Below are 19320 nucleotides of genomic sequence, written 5' to 3'. Positions count from 1 at the left end.
AATGAATTAATTTCAATTTGTCCAAAAAAGTTTCAGCCATAAGAATACTAGTGATAATTTATTCAGCAAATATATATCTTACCCCACAACTTAATTAAATGTGTAGTCTGTGGAATATAACATTAATGCAAAACACACAAAGTAGTCTTGTTTGCCCAAACTCTACTCCAATCTTATGACTTGTAGTCTTGCATTTTCATTTAAAGATTACTTAGTCTTTGGAAGTGTTCGGAGAAATCACAAGCAGCGGATCGAGGAGCATATGACGGGAATATTGAAGACTAGTTGAAGCAAACTTGCATCTTCAGAGAGACATTCAATACCGAAAAGGTATAAGGGTAAGGGTAAGGGTAATGGTAATGGTAACTTTCTTTCACCCCTCGTTCTGTGCCTGCTGGGATATGAAGCCTGATTATATCTTGAAATATCAGATATGGTTTGGATATTATTGTCGTAGACTTATGCTATAAATATCGATATATTCTCACTTTAACAATTGCTCAGTGCCCAGACATAGATCATTCTGATCGAAGTGAGTAGTAACCAAATTCTTGTGTTCTTGTTTATCTCTTCTTGATTTTTTCGGAATTTCCTCAACAGTGCCATCATCATGCTTTTCAATTTTGATCAAAATCATTCCCAAAAAAATTTAAAACTAGAAAATTCGAACTATTTGTGTAAATATAGTCATCCATGTTTTCTTATCAAGATGCACAAGCTAGCTTGGGATAACATACCCGTGTTGTGTGATCATATGAGACGCCAATCGGATGCCTCGTAGGGTAATAACTAGTTACATCAGCACTTTTCGTCGACAGGTAGTTAAACATGTCGAATTAAAATTCTTATTAGCGACGAACGAGGTGTGTTATAAATCTTACACCAGGACAAAACATTATAGTGATGTTGTGAATGAGATTTATTTTTAGTTAGTTGTTCTATATTTCTTATTTACTTAGATGTTCTTGAGTTTGATATGTATTTTTTTGCCACTTATTCTGCCGACTTTTATTTCTAAAGTGAATAATAAGGAGATGAGGCTGCCCTTGTCCTTCTTAGTCGTAATCATTTCCGGTGATCACAATAATAACAATAGTATGTATACTAATGAATATTTTCATGTAATCATCAATATTCATTGTTCAGAAAAAAAATATATCATTTCGATCAATTATTATTAGCATAAAAAATTATGAAAAGTAAAAATGAAAAAGAAAGACAAAAACACAGATCAACTCAAGAACTTAGGACTGCAATGTATACACACTTATTGATTGGTATTCTCAATTTGTTCAACTCTTCATTAACTCTTACACTTCTATACAGAGAAGTATTCCAATTTCTCCAAAAAGTTTAAGCCATAAGAAATATTGATTATTTATTAATTTCTCAAATATCTTATATATAGTGATGTCAAATGGGGCGGGTTAGCCCCAGACCCTCCTCGGATCTGGTTTTAATAGGGCGGGTTTGGGTCTAAAAAATTTGGTTCGGAGCAGGTTGTGGGTTTTGAGTTTTAGATCCGGCCGGATTTGGGCCGGGTTACGAATTTTACTTAAAACTCGCCCCATTCCGAACCTGGACTCGAATTCGGATTTTTTAATAATTATTATAATTTATTTATATTTTTATACAATATAAATTATACTATTATTTATTTATTTGAAAAAATTTAAATATAAAATAGAACTTTAATTCTAAATCAAATTTATGTTCGCAATTATTTTCCTACAATTCTATTTATAATCGAGACTACTGTTGACCGCCATCACTACGGACTATCGTCAATATTGATTGTTCTTATTTTTAGAACTATAATTTTTTTGGTACATTTTTTTTTAGCGAGATGGGTCTCGGGGTCTGCAAAATCCGTCCCGAATCCGCCCCATTTACATCCTACTTATATATACCCCACAACAAATTAAATGTAGTCTGTGGAATAATTCAAAACAGAAAGTCTTGTTAGCCCAAACTCTACTCAATCTTATGACTTGTATTTCCATTTCTGAGAATTTAGATTTAGAGTTGGGAAGTGAGAATAAGAGAATTGACAACACAAGCAGACAAGAATATGATCATGGGGTAAAAAAAATAAAGTCCATGACTCCATGTTGTAAATGGGAAATATTAATTTCTGTGTTTCCGTATTTCTTATTTATTTAAATGTTCTTGAGTTTGATATGTATTTGCTTGCCGCTGATTCTGCAGACTATTTATTACTTATAAAGTGATAAAGAAGATGAAGCTGCCCTTGCCCTTCTTAGTCATAATCATTTCCTTTGTTGTGTCTCTGAGTGCAACTGTGGTTCTATCGATCTCTTTATCCAAACCTGGCTGCCCGGAAATTTGTGGGAATGTCACCATTCCTTATCCTTTCGGAATTGGTTCCAAATGCAGTGCAAATTCCGACTTTACAATTGTCTGTAAGAACTCCAGCAATACTCAAAAGCCAATCTTGAGCAATGCTGGTAATCTGGAAGTGCTGCAGATCTCTCTAAAAGGTGCAATCATTGTAAACCAGCTTGTGTCGCAGCTAAATTGCTCTTACAAAGACTCAAAACAGCACAGTACTCTACCAATACCACTTCGAGGAAGTCCTTTTTACATCTCATCGATGTATAATGCCTTCTTTACTTTGGGGTGCGAGATAACTGTGTGGCTGCACACCAATATCACTAATGTAGTTGGGGTATGCATGGCTCATTGTAAAAGACATTCAACAGACACCACTTACAATGGCGACAACTGCTGTACTATTACAATTCCTGAGAGACTTCAGGAGCTTCAATTGGAATACCAAAGCACTCCAACGAGCAACAGTACTTTCTGTGGGTATGCCTTCCCTGTAGAAGATAAATGGCTCATTCCAAATAATCTTTGGCTCGTTCCAAATAATCTTTCATCGAATCTATTCGACACAGATTTTGGGTTTGCGCCGCTAGTACTTGAGTGGGAATATTATGATGGTCTAGTTGATGCATCCCCATTAGCTTTATGCAGAGATTTTCAAGATATTTATAATGGAGTTAGTTATGTATCTACATCTAGATATTGCGAGTGTGACAGTGGGTATGAAGGTAACCCATATTTACCTTTGGGATGCACTGATATCGACGAATGTAGCAATGCAACAGTAAAGGAGTACTACTGTGGAGGGGGAACTTGTCGCAACACTAATGGGAGTTTCTATTGCCACCCTAGGGGGAATGAAGGTAACCTATATGTACCCTGGAATGATCGATGGGTTCATCAAAGGTCAGGACACTTAACTCGAATCAAGATAACATTCATTGTTATAGGAAGTGTGATTGGGGTACTCATTTTTGTCGGCTTTGGGGTGTGGAGGATTGGAAAGTTTGTTAGAGAGGCATTAATGGCGATCCGTAGATACATGTATTATAAGCGCAACGGCGGGTTGTTATTGGAGCAACACTTGGCTTCGACTGAGAATGGGCTCGAGAGAACCAAGCTGTTCACTTCAAAGGAGCTCAGAAAAGCTACAGATCATTACAATGAAAATCGTATACTTGGGCGTGGTGGCCAAGGAACCGTCTACAAAGGAATGCTGACAGATGGAAAGATTGTGGCGGTGAAGAAGTCGAAAAAGGTAGATGAAGGTGATCTTGAAGTGTTCATCAACGAGGTTGTTATTCTGTCGCAAATAAACCACAGGAATGTGGTCCGGTTGCTCGGCTGTTGTCTCGAGACTGAAGTACCTCTTCTCGTCTACGAGTTCATCCCCAACGGCACACTCTTCCGCCATATCCATGAGCCGAGCGATGACCTCCCATTAACATGGGAAATGCGTATACGAATTGCATCAGAAGTGGCGGGAGCACTCGCATATTTGCATTCTGCTTCATCTGCACCTATTTATCATCGTGATATCAAGTCGACGAACATACTCCTGGATGAAAAGTACCGTGCCAAGGTTTCGGATTTCGGGGCATCAAGGTCTGTGGCTATTGATCAAACACACATCACTACAAGAGTGTTGGGCACATTCGGTTACTTCGATCCACAGTATTTCCAATCAGGCCAGTTCACAGAAAAGAGCGACGTATACAGTTTTGGCGTGGTCGTGGTTGAGCTCTTGACGGGGGAGAAAGCCGTGACCTCAGCTAGAGCTGAATCGGGAAAGAGTTTAGCCACACATTTCTTGCATACAATGGAGGAGAATAAACTATTCGACATTCTTGATTCAAGAGTCCTCAAAGAGGGTAAGGTAGAAGACATTGTGGCTATTGCTCAACTTGCAAAGAAATGTTTGCGATTGAATGGCAAGAAAAGGCCAACTATGATCGAAGTTGCTGCTACTCTGGAAGGGATTCGTAGAGGCCTGAACGACGACATGGTTTCCGTGCAAAATCTTGATGAAAACAGCATTGATTATCATTCAGCCGAGGTTTCCGACGAGTCTTCTGATCTCTCAGAATGCACAATTACTGCTCAATCATGAGATATTCAAAGTCCATTTCTTGATGAGCCTTGAAGAATTCCAAACCTCTATCTTCCTACATTTCATCTAATGAAATTCCAAAGCTTTTTTTTACTGTCCCCTCTAAATAATAGCAACCCATGTGTTTATATGTGTGTTTATTTTCCATCAAATCTCCAAGGGAGAAGTAAACTTCTTTGTTGTATAATTAAGCATATGAATGTTTTTTTTTACATATTGAGTAATTAATAAGTAAATAAAAAATGTAGTAGTAAAAATAATTATAATTTCATAAAAAATATTATAGATTAAAATTAAAATAACTAAATAGTTTACTTAAAATAAAAAAAATTATAAATTATAAATTTTAAAATGTATAATTATATATATATTTTTTTAAAAAGATAAATTTGGACTATATTCATTAAAAAAAAGCACTTCTATGGAAAATATTATATTTAAAATAATTTTTTTATTTATAATATTACGTAAAATATATATATATATATATGCTTTATGCTTAAAATATTACATTCAATATCTATTTGTAATGAGAAATCTCTTCAATTAATTAATTTCAATTTATCCAAAAAGTTTCAGCCACAAGAATATTGTTATTTATTCCTCAAATATCTTATAATACCCCACAACTGATTAAATGTAGTATGTGGAATAATGCAAAATACGAAGGGTTTGTTATATGTCATTTTCGTCTCTTTGATAGGTGAAAGTTCGGAAAAAGTATGAAAAGCTAGATAATAAAATTTTTTTATAATACAAATAAATAAAAATTAAAAAAATATAATATAAATTTATTATTAAATTATACAAATTACTATACATTTATATTATTATATTCATATCCATCAAATCAATACACATCAAAACTCCTCGAATTCCAATCAAACCCAAACTCAAAAGAAACATCAAAATTTAAATAAAAATCAAACCCAAACCCAAATTTTCCCAAAATCTCCGAAAGAAACACACCCAAAGTCTTGTTAGCCCAAACTCCACTCCATCTTGTGACTTGTATTTCCAATTATGAGTATTTTACATTTAGAGTTGGGAAGTGATAATTAGAGAAGTCACTACAAAGGCAGGAGAGGATATGAGTTTATGTTGCTGTCAAACTATATATGTTTATAAAATTCGTTATTTCTGTTTTTATTCCTCGAATATATTAACCCACAACTTATACTTAGTCTATCGAAAAATATGAAACACGAAAGGTGTTTTTCTTTGGTATTTATATTTTTATGTATTTTTATTGTATTGTACTAAAAATGATAAAAAGTATTATAAGCAATGATATTTATGTACTTATTGACTTTTGTATATTTTTGTTGACTTTTATAATAAAATATCACTCAAAATGTATATTTATTACTTTGCCCTCTTTTGTCAAAGACAAGCTAGCAAACAAAGAAAGACATATACTGACCGTCTAATGTGACTTGGCTTTGTCGAATCTAATATGCAAGTTATAGATTTGACTGAAAGTTTACCAAGTACGCACTCATCAAGAAAAGACTGCGAGGTACTTGTCACTTCTCCCATTGTTTGGTTCATTTTCCCATTTAATATTGCATTTGGTTGGTAAGATTAGTACTCTAATTAATTTTTTTTTTTTTTTTTTTTAATAGTGTTTCTAAATAAATTTGCTATCAGACTCTATTGTATATTTTCCATGGTAAAATGATACAAAATTATGAAATATAGCAATGAGCTAGGGAGAAGAAATAAAGTATGTCAAACATTATTGGATCTTGCAGCAACGAGGAAGAACTTTATGTGATATGTGACAACAATAGAGTAGAAAAAATTACACTCCTCAAAATTTTCATTGAAACTAGAGAGGAAATGAAGAACAGAGCACTCGACATTTTGGGACTTCTTCGCATGTTCTGTATTCACTTCAATCTAATGAAAAAACAATATATAATAACTTTAGGGTAAATTATTTTTTTTAGTCCCACTCTTTTATCATTTTAGTTTTTGGAGGTTGTTTTAAACTAGTCTTGTAAGTAAATTTTTTTTCAGGCAGGTTGGCAGATATAAATTTTAGACTAGTCTTTTTCTAATTTTATTTTTTAATAAATAAAAATTAAATTAAAATTAAAGATATAAAATATATAAAAAATATAATATAAAAATATAAAAATTAAAAAATAAAATTAAAAAATAAAAATTATCCACATATTCGTCAGATCAGCGCCACGTGGCCGATAAGTGGATTAATTATATTTTTTATATTGAAAATAAAAAATATAATATAAAAAATATAATTGAAAAATATACTAATATATAAATTATTAAAAAAAAGTCATATAATTCTGACTTGACGGAAATATGGATAATTTTATTTTTTGTTTTATTTACTTTTAATTTTATATTTTTATATTATATTTTTATTTTTATAATTGTAAATTTTTATATTTAAAAAAATAAAAAATAATAATCCACGTGGCGAACATGTGTAAGTAGCGTTGATCTGGCCGACACGTGTCCGCCGGCCTGCCACGCAGATGTCACCTAGGCATTGAAGACTAAATTAAGACAAACTCCACCTATGAACTAAAATGATAAAAGGTCTGAACTAAAAAATCGGTTTACCTTAACTTTCAAGGACACTTGGGTTGTTGTTATATTATGAGGGAACTTACAGAAACTTTGGTATTGTTGTATGAGATTAATTGCAGGTAGAAAGAGATGCAGCAACTTTAAGGCTCGTCAAGAAATAAAGACTGTTAAAATATATTTAGAAACAATATTTTATATTTATAATAGTTATCTTATTTAAGAGATTTATAAAAAAATTTGTCTTATTTAAACAATTTATATATCATTATAAATATATATCGTATTCTTACAATTGAAATAGATAATTTTAGTTTCATATTATATCATGGTATTAAAGTCAAATTCTCTCCGAGTACATCTATGTCCTGTTATACCCATATATATTTTTATATTTTATTAATGTATCTACTTCTATTCACAGTCATGCTAGCTTATGCTGTTATTTTTATGTCGTTTCCGTGTCTACTACTTCGCTGACAGAGTCTACTTTCGACTCTAACGCCGGTAAGTGTTCTATTTTCGACTCTAACTCTATTAAGAACGAGGGAGTTCGGTTTTCGACTCTAGCTCTGTTGTGACCGAGCAAGTCCTGTTTCCGACTCTAGCTCTATAGAGTGAGCGAGTCCTGTTTTCGATTCTAGTTCCGTTGTGAGCGAACGAGTCATGCTTCCAACTCTAACTGTGTTGAGAGTTCTGCTTGACTTTGATCCAGTAGACCACTACATCACCTTCAGTGAATCTTAGCGAATTCAAATTCGTACATAGAAGATCTCGACTATATTTTTTTCGGTCACTTCTGACAAACTCAAGATCTAGAGTGTTAAAATATATTAAGAAACAATATATTATATATATAATAGTTATCTTATTTAAGAGATTTATATAATTCGTTGTCTTATTTAGACGATTTATATATCATTATAAATATGTACGTATTTCTTATGATTGAAATAGAGAATTTCAGTTTCATATTCTAACAGAGATTATGAATATCTCGTGAGTGAGTAGCAATTGTGTCGACATGTCTGCATTCTGTGATGGATGAGAAATCAGAAGACTCATCAGAAACCTCAACTGAATGGTGATCAAGATGTTGCACGGAAACCATGTCGACCTTCAACCCTCTTCGAATTCCTTCGAGATCAGCAGCAACTTCTTTCATAGTTGGCCTTTTCTTGCCATTCAAGTGGAGACAATCTCTAGCAAGCTCAGAAATAGCCACAATGTCTTCTACTTTACCCTCATTGAGGACCCTTGAATCAAGAATGTCGAATAGTTTATTCTCCTCCATTGTATGCAAGAAATGTGTCGCTAAACTCTTTCCCGATTCAGCTCTAACTGAGGTCACTGCTTTCTCCCCGGTCAAAAGCTCAACCACAACCACGCCAAAACTGTATACGTCGCTCTTTTCTGTGAACTGGCCTGATTGGAAATACTCCGGATCGAAGTAACCAAATGTCCCCAACACTCTTGTAGTGATGTGTGTGTGATCAATGGCCACAGATCTTGAAGTCCCGAAATCTGAAACCTTGGCTCGGTACTTTTCATCCAGGAGTATATTCGTTGACTTGATATCCCGATGATAAATAGGTGCAGATGAAGCAGAGTGCAGATATGCAAGTGCTCCCGCCACTTCTGATGCAATTCGGATACGCATTTCCCATGTTAATGTGAGGTCGTCGCTCGGCTCATGGATATGGCGGAAGAGTGTGCCATTGGGGATGAACTCGTAGACGAGAAGGGGCACTTCAGTCTCGAGACAACAGCCAAGCAGCTGGACCACATTCCTATGGTTTATTTGCGACAGAATAACAACCTCATTGATGAACACTTCAAGATCACCTTCATCTACCTTTTTCGACTTCTTCACAGCCACAATCTTTCCATCAGTCAGCATTCCTTTGTAGACGGTTCCTTGGCCACCACGCCCAAGTATACGATTTTCATTGTAATGATCGGTAGCCCGTGTGAGCTCCTTTGAAGTGAACAGCTTGGTTTTCTCGAGTCCATTTTCAGTCGAAGCCAAGTGCTGCTCCAATAACAACCCGCCGTTGCGCTTATAATTCATGTATCTACGGATGGCCTTTACTACCTCCCCGACAAATTGACCAGTCCTCCACACCCCATAGAGCAGAGTGATTACGCCAATCACACTCCAAATAACAATGAATGCTATCTTGATTCGAGTTCTTGAGCAACCTGAGCTTTGATGATCCCTGGATAAATATGGGTTACCTTCATACCCACTGTCGCAATAGAAACTCCCATTAGTGTTGATACAAGTTCCCCTTCCACGACATCTCTCCTTTAGTGTTGCATTGCTACATTCGTCGACATCAGTGCATCCCCAAGGTAAATATGGATTACCTTCATACCCACTCTTGCACTGGCAATATCCAGATGTCGACATATAACTGTAGTCATCATAAGATCCATCAGAATCTGTGCAAATACTTCCATGGGAAAGACCCATTGGATTATTATACACCCACTCAAGTACTAGAGGTGCAAAGCCAGAATCTGTGTCAAATTGATTCAATAATAGATCGTTCCGGAAGAACCATTTCTCTTGAACAGGGAAAGCATAGCCACAAGTACCATTGCTGATTTGAGTGCCTTGGTTTGCAAATCAGAGCTCCTGAAGCCACTCTTGAATTGGTATCTGGCAGTAGTTTAGACCATTCCAAGTGGAGTCTGTTGAATTTCTTTGGCAAAAGGTCGAGCATTCGCCTTTGCCGATGCCACTGGTGTGAAGCCAGTCTGTTTTTTTGCAGCCCAGATTAACAAAGTCATTATACCTTGATGAGATATAGAGAGGACTACCCAGAAATGATATTGGAGGAGTGTGCTGTGTCGGGTAATCGTAAGAGCAATTCAGCAGCGACAGAAGCTGGTTTACAATGATTGTACCTTTGAGGAAGATCTGCAGCACTTCCAGATTATCAATACTGCTCAAGATTGGCTTTGGAGGATTGGTGGAGTTCTTACAGAAAATTGTAAAGTAGGAATTGGCACTGCATTTCCGAAAGGATAGGGAATGGTTGCATCCCCACATTTTTCTGGGCAGCCATGCTTGGACAAAGAGATTGATTGAGCTACCATTGCATTCAGAGACACAAAGGAAATGATTACGACCAAGAAGGACAAGTGCAGCCTCGTCTCCTTATTTCATCAAACAATATTCTTCAGAATCGACCAGTGGGAACCAAATACCAAAAAGTAGCAGACTGAGAAAAGCAAAAGAAAAGGAGGTAGCCCACCATTACCACAGGGAAACAATACACTTAATTAGTAACTTTGGGGGACGGTTAGAGTGCTGAATTGAAAAAATCAGCACCGTGCACCGGTAATATATACAAATAGCACACAATTTTATTATACAATACATAACAATAGCATGTATTGTAGGTTTATAATTACAAGTGTGTTGAATTTTAAACCTCAGCACCGTAGCCGTTGTCCTGATGTAAAATTTGTAATTTTTGTCCTACAAAACATCTTATTGTCCACCAACCCGCAACCTCCGGCCGAACACACTGGACGAACCATGTGTGGCAGGTGACCCGGAGGTTTTGAGGGTTTGAATTCATGATCTCATGGTCTCGAATCCACCCCACACCACCAGGACATCTTTTACAGAACAGGTAGAAACTATTTTTGGAATTACTTCAAGTCGCGTAAGGTTATTTGCTTCATATGATATTTTGACTCTATTACAGCTTTGGGTTTCATGAAATTCATATCAAAATAAAACAAAACAACACTCAAAATTTAGGCAAAAGTTCGAGCGCATAGAAAATTGGGAGAATATTTGTGTTTTGCAAATTAAGTTTCTAGAGATATGGAGACTATGCATGTTTTCACTATCCGACTTATGTTCACTCTTTGAAGACAAGAGTTATATTACAAATATTAAAGTATCTAATTTCTAAAAGATGTGATATGAAATTTGAATCCAAAATCACCATTTTTTCATTGGAAAAATCAACTCAAATTTTCAATTGATGTGACGCAATTATTTCCTTGAAGTTGTCATTTCAATTTTGAATAAAATTTAAGTTTAGAAAAATTTTACTTTTCAAATAAAATTCAAGAGGCATCCGAATACTTTTAAAAATATATAATTTTTTCATATTGTTGGATTAGATTATAAAACTATTTCATTAGTCATGGGTATGACAAAGAAAAATTAAATTTTTGAAATTTTTGGGAATGTAAAGAAAAAATTTCAAATAAAATCTCCTTCAATTAGTCATGGTCATGACTAAGTCATTGTCCTCGTTTATAATTATATGTTTAACATTATTTATTATTTCATTTATTATTTCATACTTCAACCAATATTGTATAGGCATCCTCGAGCATGCATCGTAAGCAATCATTCCAGAAGATAGTTCAGCATGAAATTTCTCAATCTTTGAATAAATCCAATAATAATAATAAAATAATAAACAATTGTCATGTCAACAAAACACTAGTGCCCTAATGTTTCAAACAGTTAGGATCAATTTGTTAAAATGTTAATCAGAAATGAAACTTTCCCAGACAGTTTCAGTTTTTCATTTGGCCAATTTTATTTCGAATCACTATAAGAAAATATCAATTTTGTAACGAAGTTTTTTCGTTCTTAAATTCACTTTTTTCTTTACTAATGACATTAGAGACGGAATTATGAATGAAATTATGTTAGCTACGTGAACTTTATGGACGAAATTCCGTTCCAAATATAATAGTATTTTTTTTTTTTTTTTTTGTAGTGAATGGTTTTAATTAGCCCAAAATTACATATTAAGCTTTGAACGGGGTGTTTATGCATTTTTTTCTTCTTCAAATTTAATTCTGTTCAGCTGTATTTTTGTAAAACTAAAAGTATCTCTTAAACTTTAGTCTAAATTAACCAGTAATGTCAGTATAACGCAACGCGGACATGTTAAACAGTCAGATACTTCGATATTTTTCATCAGACATTAGAACAAGCGTGGGACTGCAAGTTTTACTACAAGGTAGTGCCAACAAATACTTTTGCCATGAGAGTAGGAAGTGTTATACACAGTGTTGTTAATTAGATTGTTTTTGCAAAAATATGCATCAGCGAAAAATCGAGGCAGTAAAATATATATGATCTAATAAATTGCAGTCCATAGAACAGCATGGTAGTGGTATACTTGATCAAAATTGAAAGCCATTATTGTAGTGAGGCAAATAAACACTACAAAAAAGTAGTATATTTGTAACGGAATTTCGTTCCTAAAGTTCACGTAGCTAACGTAATTTCATCTCTAATTTCGTCTCTAATATCATTAGTAACGGAAAACATGGACTTAAGAACGAAAAAATCTCGTTACAAAATTGATATTTTTTGTAGTGTAAAGAAGGTTACCTTTAGCTGTTTGGTTGTGTATGTAAATTTGGTTTTTCAAGTCTTCAACCCCAGCATATATATTAAGAGAAAAAAAAAAAAAAAAAAAAACCCAGCATATATATTATATACTACACTGCTTATGACTTCTCTAATATAATTATCACTTCCCAACTCTAAATTAAATATAAATATTGAAATGGAAATAATGCTAAGACTTGATCATCAAATGGACTGGCCTTTGGGCTAACAAGACTTTGTGTTCTGCATTATTATTCCAAAGACCACATTTAAGTTGTGGGTCAAGTTATTCAATGAATAGATAATAAGTATCCATATGCATATGGGAGAGACTTTTTGGAGAAATTTAAATTATTTAATAACCATTACTCCATCGTTCTTATTTTAATAAAAATAATTATAGATTAAGAAAACTAAATAGTTTAATAAAGATTAAAAAAATTATAAATTAAAAAATTTAAAATATAAGTAAAATGTATAATCATATTTTTCTGAAAAAAAAGACAAATTATTTTAGATGAATGAAAATAGAAATTAATGACAAATTATGGACGGAGGGAGTATTATTTTATAAAATACTTTGATGAATGGAACCAAAAGTTAACTTTCAAAAGTGTCTGTAATTTATGAGAATAAAATTAAAACCAAGTTTAAAATTCAAAATTTTGTGAAAAATATATTCAAACTAAATCGAATTCTTTGAATTCTGAAAATTCACAATCTGAGTTATCAAATCACAACAAAATTAAAATTTAAAATTTAAAAACTGTATAACATATTAAAAAAATTAAAAATTTCATTTTTTAAATTTATTTAGATAAAATAATTAACAAACAAATAATGCACAACAAATCAAAATACAAACAAAAACATGATCGATGCTTTTGTTATGTAAAAAAAATATATAATAAATACAATTAATACGTGCTTATTTTGAGGGTTAAGTTGACCGCCATTTAATATTACAAATTTTATAACAACAAAGACTTTTTGTACTTTGATTTGTAGTAGCAGTAGAAAATTCAGAACAAAGTCCACACAAAAACCTATTTTGCACTAAAATTAGGTTTTTATTACGATTTTTTATCGCTACAAAAAAAGGTTTTTTTTTAGTGCATAGAGACAAGATCATCTAACAGTTAAATCTTTTTTAAACACATTCGATACAATATACCCCTAAATATAATTTAATATATTACTCTATATGTCATGTAAAAAATTTGATCGGTACAAAAAGTTGGTAAAAGTTTAAAAAAAAAAAAATCCTTTCATAATAGAAAAAGTAGTACTATTGTTTACCAAAAAGAAAAATGATAATAAATTTGGATGACAAAAAAAAAAATGGAAATAAGTTTAGATGACAGAGAGTAGGGGTGAGCATTCGAATTTTCGATTCCAAGTTCGAATTTTTGGCAAAAACTAATCCGAACTGATCCGAAATAACTGAAATCTAAAATCTGAACTAAAAAATCCCAAATGAACCGAACCGAAAAATTCAAAAAAATCCGAAATTCTAAATTTTTTTGTTATTTTTTATAATTTCATATTTTTATAATTGTTTTATAATACTTATATATATAATAAATAAATATAAATATAAAAATATTAAAATATAATTAATAATTTTTAGTTCTTATTTTTATTAAAATATTAATTATATATATATAAGAAAAAATATTATATTTTGGATTTCGGAATGGTTCAGATTTTTAGTATACCGTTTCGAATCGATCCAAAAATTCGAAAAATCTGAACCAAATTTTAAATTTCGATTTGATTCGAATTGAATATTCGGATTTCGGATATTTTGCTCACCCCTAATAGAGAGAGAGAGAGAGAGTATTATATTTTCAATTTCATATTTGCATGAATTTTCAGGTTTATGGATCCAAACTCATCCAAAAATCTAAAACTTAAAAAAAGTTGGAACCGATTTAATCCAGAAATTCCAAACAAAATGTAAATTCCAATTTGGTTTGAATTGAATATTCTAATTTCCCATATTTTGCCCACTTCTACTTACTCCTCAAATATCTTACCCCACAGCTTATATGTAGATAAGTCTGGAAAAATGTGAATCACAAACCATTTGACGACAAGAGCAGCAAAGTCTTGCATTATTTCCATTTATGAGTATTTAGGGTTTGGGAGAAATCATATATATATATGATGGGGTTGAAGACCTGAAGCAAACTTAATTACATGTTCAGATCATACATACAACACAGGGTAAGGGTTGAGGTAACCTTTCTGCTTTTCAATTTTGATCAAAAAATATCATTCTCATTCCGATGTGTCGAGATATTTTAGATATTTAGTTTTAGATTTAATAGATTTAGATTTAGTTTTATGTTGTTTATATTTGAGTTTATCGAATATGTTGCCTATATTTTGGTTATGAATAAAATACAAAAAATTTTCAGTTTACATAAAATATTTTTAGGGGATGGTCAGGGTCCTGATTTGAACCATGCTGATTTTTCAACTCAGCACACAATATTATTACATACACTGTATAACAAAAATATGTTCTGTTTTTTTATAATAACAAGTGTTTTGTATAAGAGTATGTCATCTGCTAAAATCAATTGTTGTGTGTGTTGTATGAGACTATAATATATGTTGTTAGTTCATGTGTTGTATTTGTATTATTATACTTATTAACATATATAATATGTTGTTTGTAAGAATAATGTATGTTGTCAAACAACATACGATGTTCTGTTGAGATTATAACATGTATTATTTGTTCATGTGATGTATTTGTACTATATTAGCATATATAGTGTGTTATATATAGTAATATTATGTTTCTCAAACGGCACACCATGTGTTGTTCAGCACAGTGCTGATTTTTAAAGTGAGCTTGGCCTCGACCGCCATATTTTTAACACCATGGTCATGAAGTTCTTCTGCAATTTATTAAACAAAATCAAATATATTTAATTTCCTGCCTGATTTGTCACTTTTACATATTTTTTGGGAGGCATATTTTTATACCTGTATAACACTTTTACTCACTTTGTAAGACGAGATTATAATCCCTAATTAGCTTGATTAAATATGATAAGATGAACTTTTTATACACATTATTTGGGATTATAAATTACTCCCTCCTTCGTAAGAGGAATTCATTATCCTTGATTATAAGATTATTATCTAAAGTAAATTAACAAGTGATTACTGTATAAAATAATAGAAAAAATTGTTTTTTTACTCTAGTTTCCCTGACTCGATCGAGCCTATATAGGAATAGTCTCATATCTCAGTTTGTTTTGGCGGAGTTGAGTATGTGGCATCGGCGTTGGAGCACACGTGTCCGCCAAATAGGTGGTACTTGGAGGACACTTGTAATTTTTTTTAAAAAAAAAAAAAAAATTAAAATTCACATGTCCGTCAGGTGGCGCTTACTTGGCGAACACGTTTACTCCAGCGGATGCCACATGCCCATCTCCAGGGCCAGAGACCAGTTGTTGCAAAAAAAAATTCATTTACGGGACGATTTCTATACAAGTTTCAGTTCAAAACTAAAATGATAAGAGAGTTTGACTAAAAAAAATCAGTATTCCAAAATAATACAATCAAACAAAAGATGTCTATGCTGTGTTGTACCAACATGACTAGGATGGTATGAACATGTTTGTATTCTTTCATCGGTAAATTTGTAGATTTGTTCGTACATGAATGATGTTTAATCGATTTTTAGGCCAAAGTAATGCTTATTTCATTTTTTTTTTCCTAAAATCACTTTTTTTGTTATTAAAATTACTTTTTTCGTTACTAATAACAACGGAATTAAGGTTAGTTATATGAAATTTATGGATAAAATTCTATTACAAATATATTATTTTTTTGTAGTGTGAGCTATTTCCCTGTTTGCTGGAATTACACTGAAAATGGACTGATGATGGGACTACCAAAAAATCGAGCTTTTGTAGCGAAAAATTGACCTCAACAATATATTGGCGACAAATGGTGGTATTAGTTACGATTTTGGTCGTGTTGAAAAGCCATTTTCTTTTGGCATTCTCAGTCTGCAACTTATTTTAAGAAACAAGGAGATGAGGTTGCCCTTGCTCTTCTTACCGGTAATCATTGCCTTTGTGTCTCGGAATGCAACTGTGGCTCTATCAATCTCTTTGTCGAAGCATGGCTGCCAAGAAAAATGTGGGAATGTCGTCATTCCCTATCCATTTGGAATTGGTTCAGAATGCAGTGCAAACTCCTCATTTACAATTGTTTGTAAGAGCTCTACATATCCCCCGACGCCAATCTTGAGCAGTATTGATAATTTAGAAGTGCTGGAAATCTCCATAGAAGGTACACTAATTGTAAACCAGCCTGTGTCGCCGCTAAATTGCTCTTACAATGGCTCAAAACAGCACAGTATTCTACCAATATCACTTGGGGGAAGTCCTTTCTACATCTCATCGAGGTATAATTCCATGGTTAATTTGGGCTGCGGAAAAACTGTGTGGCTGCTCACCAATGTCATTGGTAAATGCGCGGCTGTTTGTCGAGGAAATTCAGCAGACACCACTTGCGATGGTGTCAACTGCTGCCGGATACCAATTCCAGAGCGACTTCAGGAGCTTCAAATGGTGTACCAAATCACTCAAACCAGAAATGGTACTTTCTGTGGGTATGCCTTCCCTGTTCAAGAGAAATGGTTGTTTCGAAATGATGCAATATATCCACTGGACAGAGATCTCAGATTTGTACCTCTAGTACTTCAGTGGTACGCTTATAATATAGTAGATCGTTCCCCCGAATCTACTTGCATGTATTTTGAAGGACCTAATGATGGAAGCAGTCATGCGTCATCGCCCGTATTTTGCCAGTGCAAGAATGGCTATGAAGGTAATCCATATCTACGTTGGGGATGCACTGATATCGACGAATGCAGCAATGCAACAATAATGACGAGCAACTGTGAAGGGGGAACTTGTGTCAACACTAATGGGAGTTACCAATGCCACTGGAATCAAAGTTCAGGTCGCTTCAATACTCGAATCAAGATACCATTAACTGTGATTGGCACTGTGTTTGGAGCACTCATTTTACTCTATGGGGTGTGGAGGTTTGAAAAATTTCTCGGCCAGGGAATAAACGCTGTTCCTAGATACATGTATTATAAGCGCAATGGTGGGTTGTTATTGGAGCAGCACTTGGCTTCGACTGAAAATGGGCTCGAGAAAACCAAGCTGTTCACTTCAAAGGAGCTCACACTCGCTACAGATCATTACAATGAAAATCGTATACTCGGGCGTGGTGGCCAAGGAACCGTCTACAAAGGAATTCTAAAAGACCGAAAGATTGTGGCTGTGAAGAAGTCGAAAAAGGTAGATGAAGCTGATCTTGAAGTGTTCATCAATGAGGTTGTTATTCTGTCCCAAATAAACCACCGGAATGTGGTCCGGCTGCTTGGCTGTTGTCTGGAGACTGAAGTTCCTCTTCTCGTCTACGAGTTCATCCCCAACGGCACACTCTTCCGCCATATCCATGAGCCGAGCGATGACCTCCCATTAACATGGGAAATGCGTATACGAATTGCATCAGAAGTGGCGGGAGCACTCGCATATTTGCATTCTGCTTCATCTGCACCTATTTATCATCGTGATATCAAGTCGACGAATATACTCCTGGATGAAAAGTACCGTGCCAAGGTTTCAGATTTCGGGGCATCAAGATCAGTCTCGATTGATCAAACACACATCACTACAAGAGTGGTGGGCACATTCGGTTACCTCGATCCAGAGTACTTCCTATCAGGCCAGTTCACAGAAAAGAGCGACGTCTATAGTTTTGGTGTGGTTGTGGTTGAGCTCTTGACTGGGGAGAAACCAGTGCCCTCAGTTAGAGCCGAATCAGGAAAGAATTTAGCGGCACAGTTCTTTCATACAATGGAGGATAATCAATTGTTCGACATTCTTGATTCAAGAGTCCTCAACGAGGGTAAGGTAGACGAGATTGTGGCTATAGCTGAACTTGCAAAGAAATGTTTGTGCTTAAATGGCAGAAAAAGGCCAACTATGAACGAAGTTGCTGCTACTCTGGAAAGGATTCGTAGAGGGTTGAACGACAACATGTATTCCACCACATACCTCGATCACAAAATCGATGAAAACATTTCAATAGAGGTTTCCAATGAGTCCTACGACTTCTCCAAAATCTCCGAATTTGTCGACACAATCACTGCTCAATCATGAAGTATTCATATCAAACATCGTCTTTTATGTCCGTAGTCATATGACATGCATAATATAAACTCCCTCCCTCCCGTTTTTTATCAAGATATATATCGAGCATGTTGATTGGTTTTTCAATCTACAAATTTGGTCGATGTGACCATATTTCCTACAATTGTTACACCAAGGCTTATCATTGATGCTTATCTTTGTGCCAATAGTTCCGATCAACATGATTGAATAATCCAAATAAGCACAATGTTATGAGTTTCCAACATGAGAAAATCTTTGAGTCGTTGGTGTGTTTGTTTGGGGGATTGAATTAAATTTTCACTATTCATCCCATTCCCTCCCTCCCCCCCCCCCCTAAAAAAAAATATCAAATCAAACACCTATTTTTTATTTTTTATATTATACTAAAAATTAATTTTACATTCAAAACATCACATCAACACCTATTTATATCACATAATACAACTATTCAAATTCAAAATTTTCACTATTCAAATTTCAACTCAAAATCCAAACCCCCAAACAAACAAACCCTTAATTTCGACCTCTTGTCTAAATGAGATTAGCTAATTATTACTCCATCCGTCCAATATATGATGTCCTATTTACTGTAGACACGAAAAATAATTACGACACGGTAAGGTGAGATGGAAGAAGTATATTTTAAGCTTTTTAAATTAATTTAATTATAATATAAGGTCATTTTAGTTCAATGGATA

General features: G+C 33.9%; 2 protein-coding genes and 1 pseudogene across 6 annotated transcripts; 2 read left to right on the top strand and 1 right to left on the bottom strand.

Moving 5' to 3' along the window:
* The first annotated feature begins 117 nt into the window (after positions 1–117).
* On the top strand, positions 118–4673 carry LOC127261826 (wall-associated receptor kinase-like 2). Of its 4 annotated transcripts, none has more exons than XM_051290234.1 (2): positions 118–330; positions 2209–4673. In XM_051290234.1, exon 2 carries the CDS (start codon positions 2240–2242, stop codon positions 4457–4459), a length of 2220 nt encoding a protein of 739 aa, XP_051146191.1. In that variant the 5' UTR covers positions 118–330; positions 2209–2239; the 3' UTR covers positions 4460–4673. The 4 variants fall into 4 exon arrangements, with proteins under 4 accessions (XP_051146191.1, XP_051146190.1, XP_051146192.1 ...); XM_051290233.1 differs by having other exon boundaries at positions 118–338; XM_051290235.1 differs by having other exon boundaries at positions 118–356.
* Positions 4674–7915: 3242 nt separating this feature from the next.
* LOC127261629 (wall-associated receptor kinase-like 22) lies at positions 7916–10362 on the bottom strand (annotated as a pseudogene).
* Positions 10363–14461: 4099 nt separating this feature from the next.
* On the top strand, positions 14462–18690 carry LOC127261820 (wall-associated receptor kinase-like 5). 2 transcript variants are annotated; one of them, XM_051290225.1, is made up of 2 exons: positions 14462–14630; positions 16260–18690. In XM_051290225.1, exon 2 carries the CDS (start codon positions 16463–16465, stop codon positions 18608–18610), a length of 2148 nt encoding a protein of 715 aa, XP_051146182.1. In that variant the 5' UTR covers positions 14462–14630; positions 16260–16462; the 3' UTR covers positions 18611–18690. The 2 variants fall into 2 exon arrangements, with proteins under 2 accessions (XP_051146182.1, XP_051146183.1); XM_051290226.1 differs by having other exon boundaries at positions 14462–14642.
* The last annotated feature ends 630 nt before the right edge of the window (positions 18691–19320 follow it).

This window comes from Andrographis paniculata, unplaced genomic scaffold (assembly GCF_009805555.1).
Source record: "Andrographis paniculata isolate CXL003 unplaced genomic scaffold, ASM980555v1 Contig64END, whole genome shotgun sequence".
NCBI classification, from domain to species: Eukaryota; Viridiplantae; Streptophyta; class Magnoliopsida; order Lamiales; family Acanthaceae; genus Andrographis; species Andrographis paniculata.
This window is presented reverse-complemented; position numbering and strand designations above follow the sequence as displayed.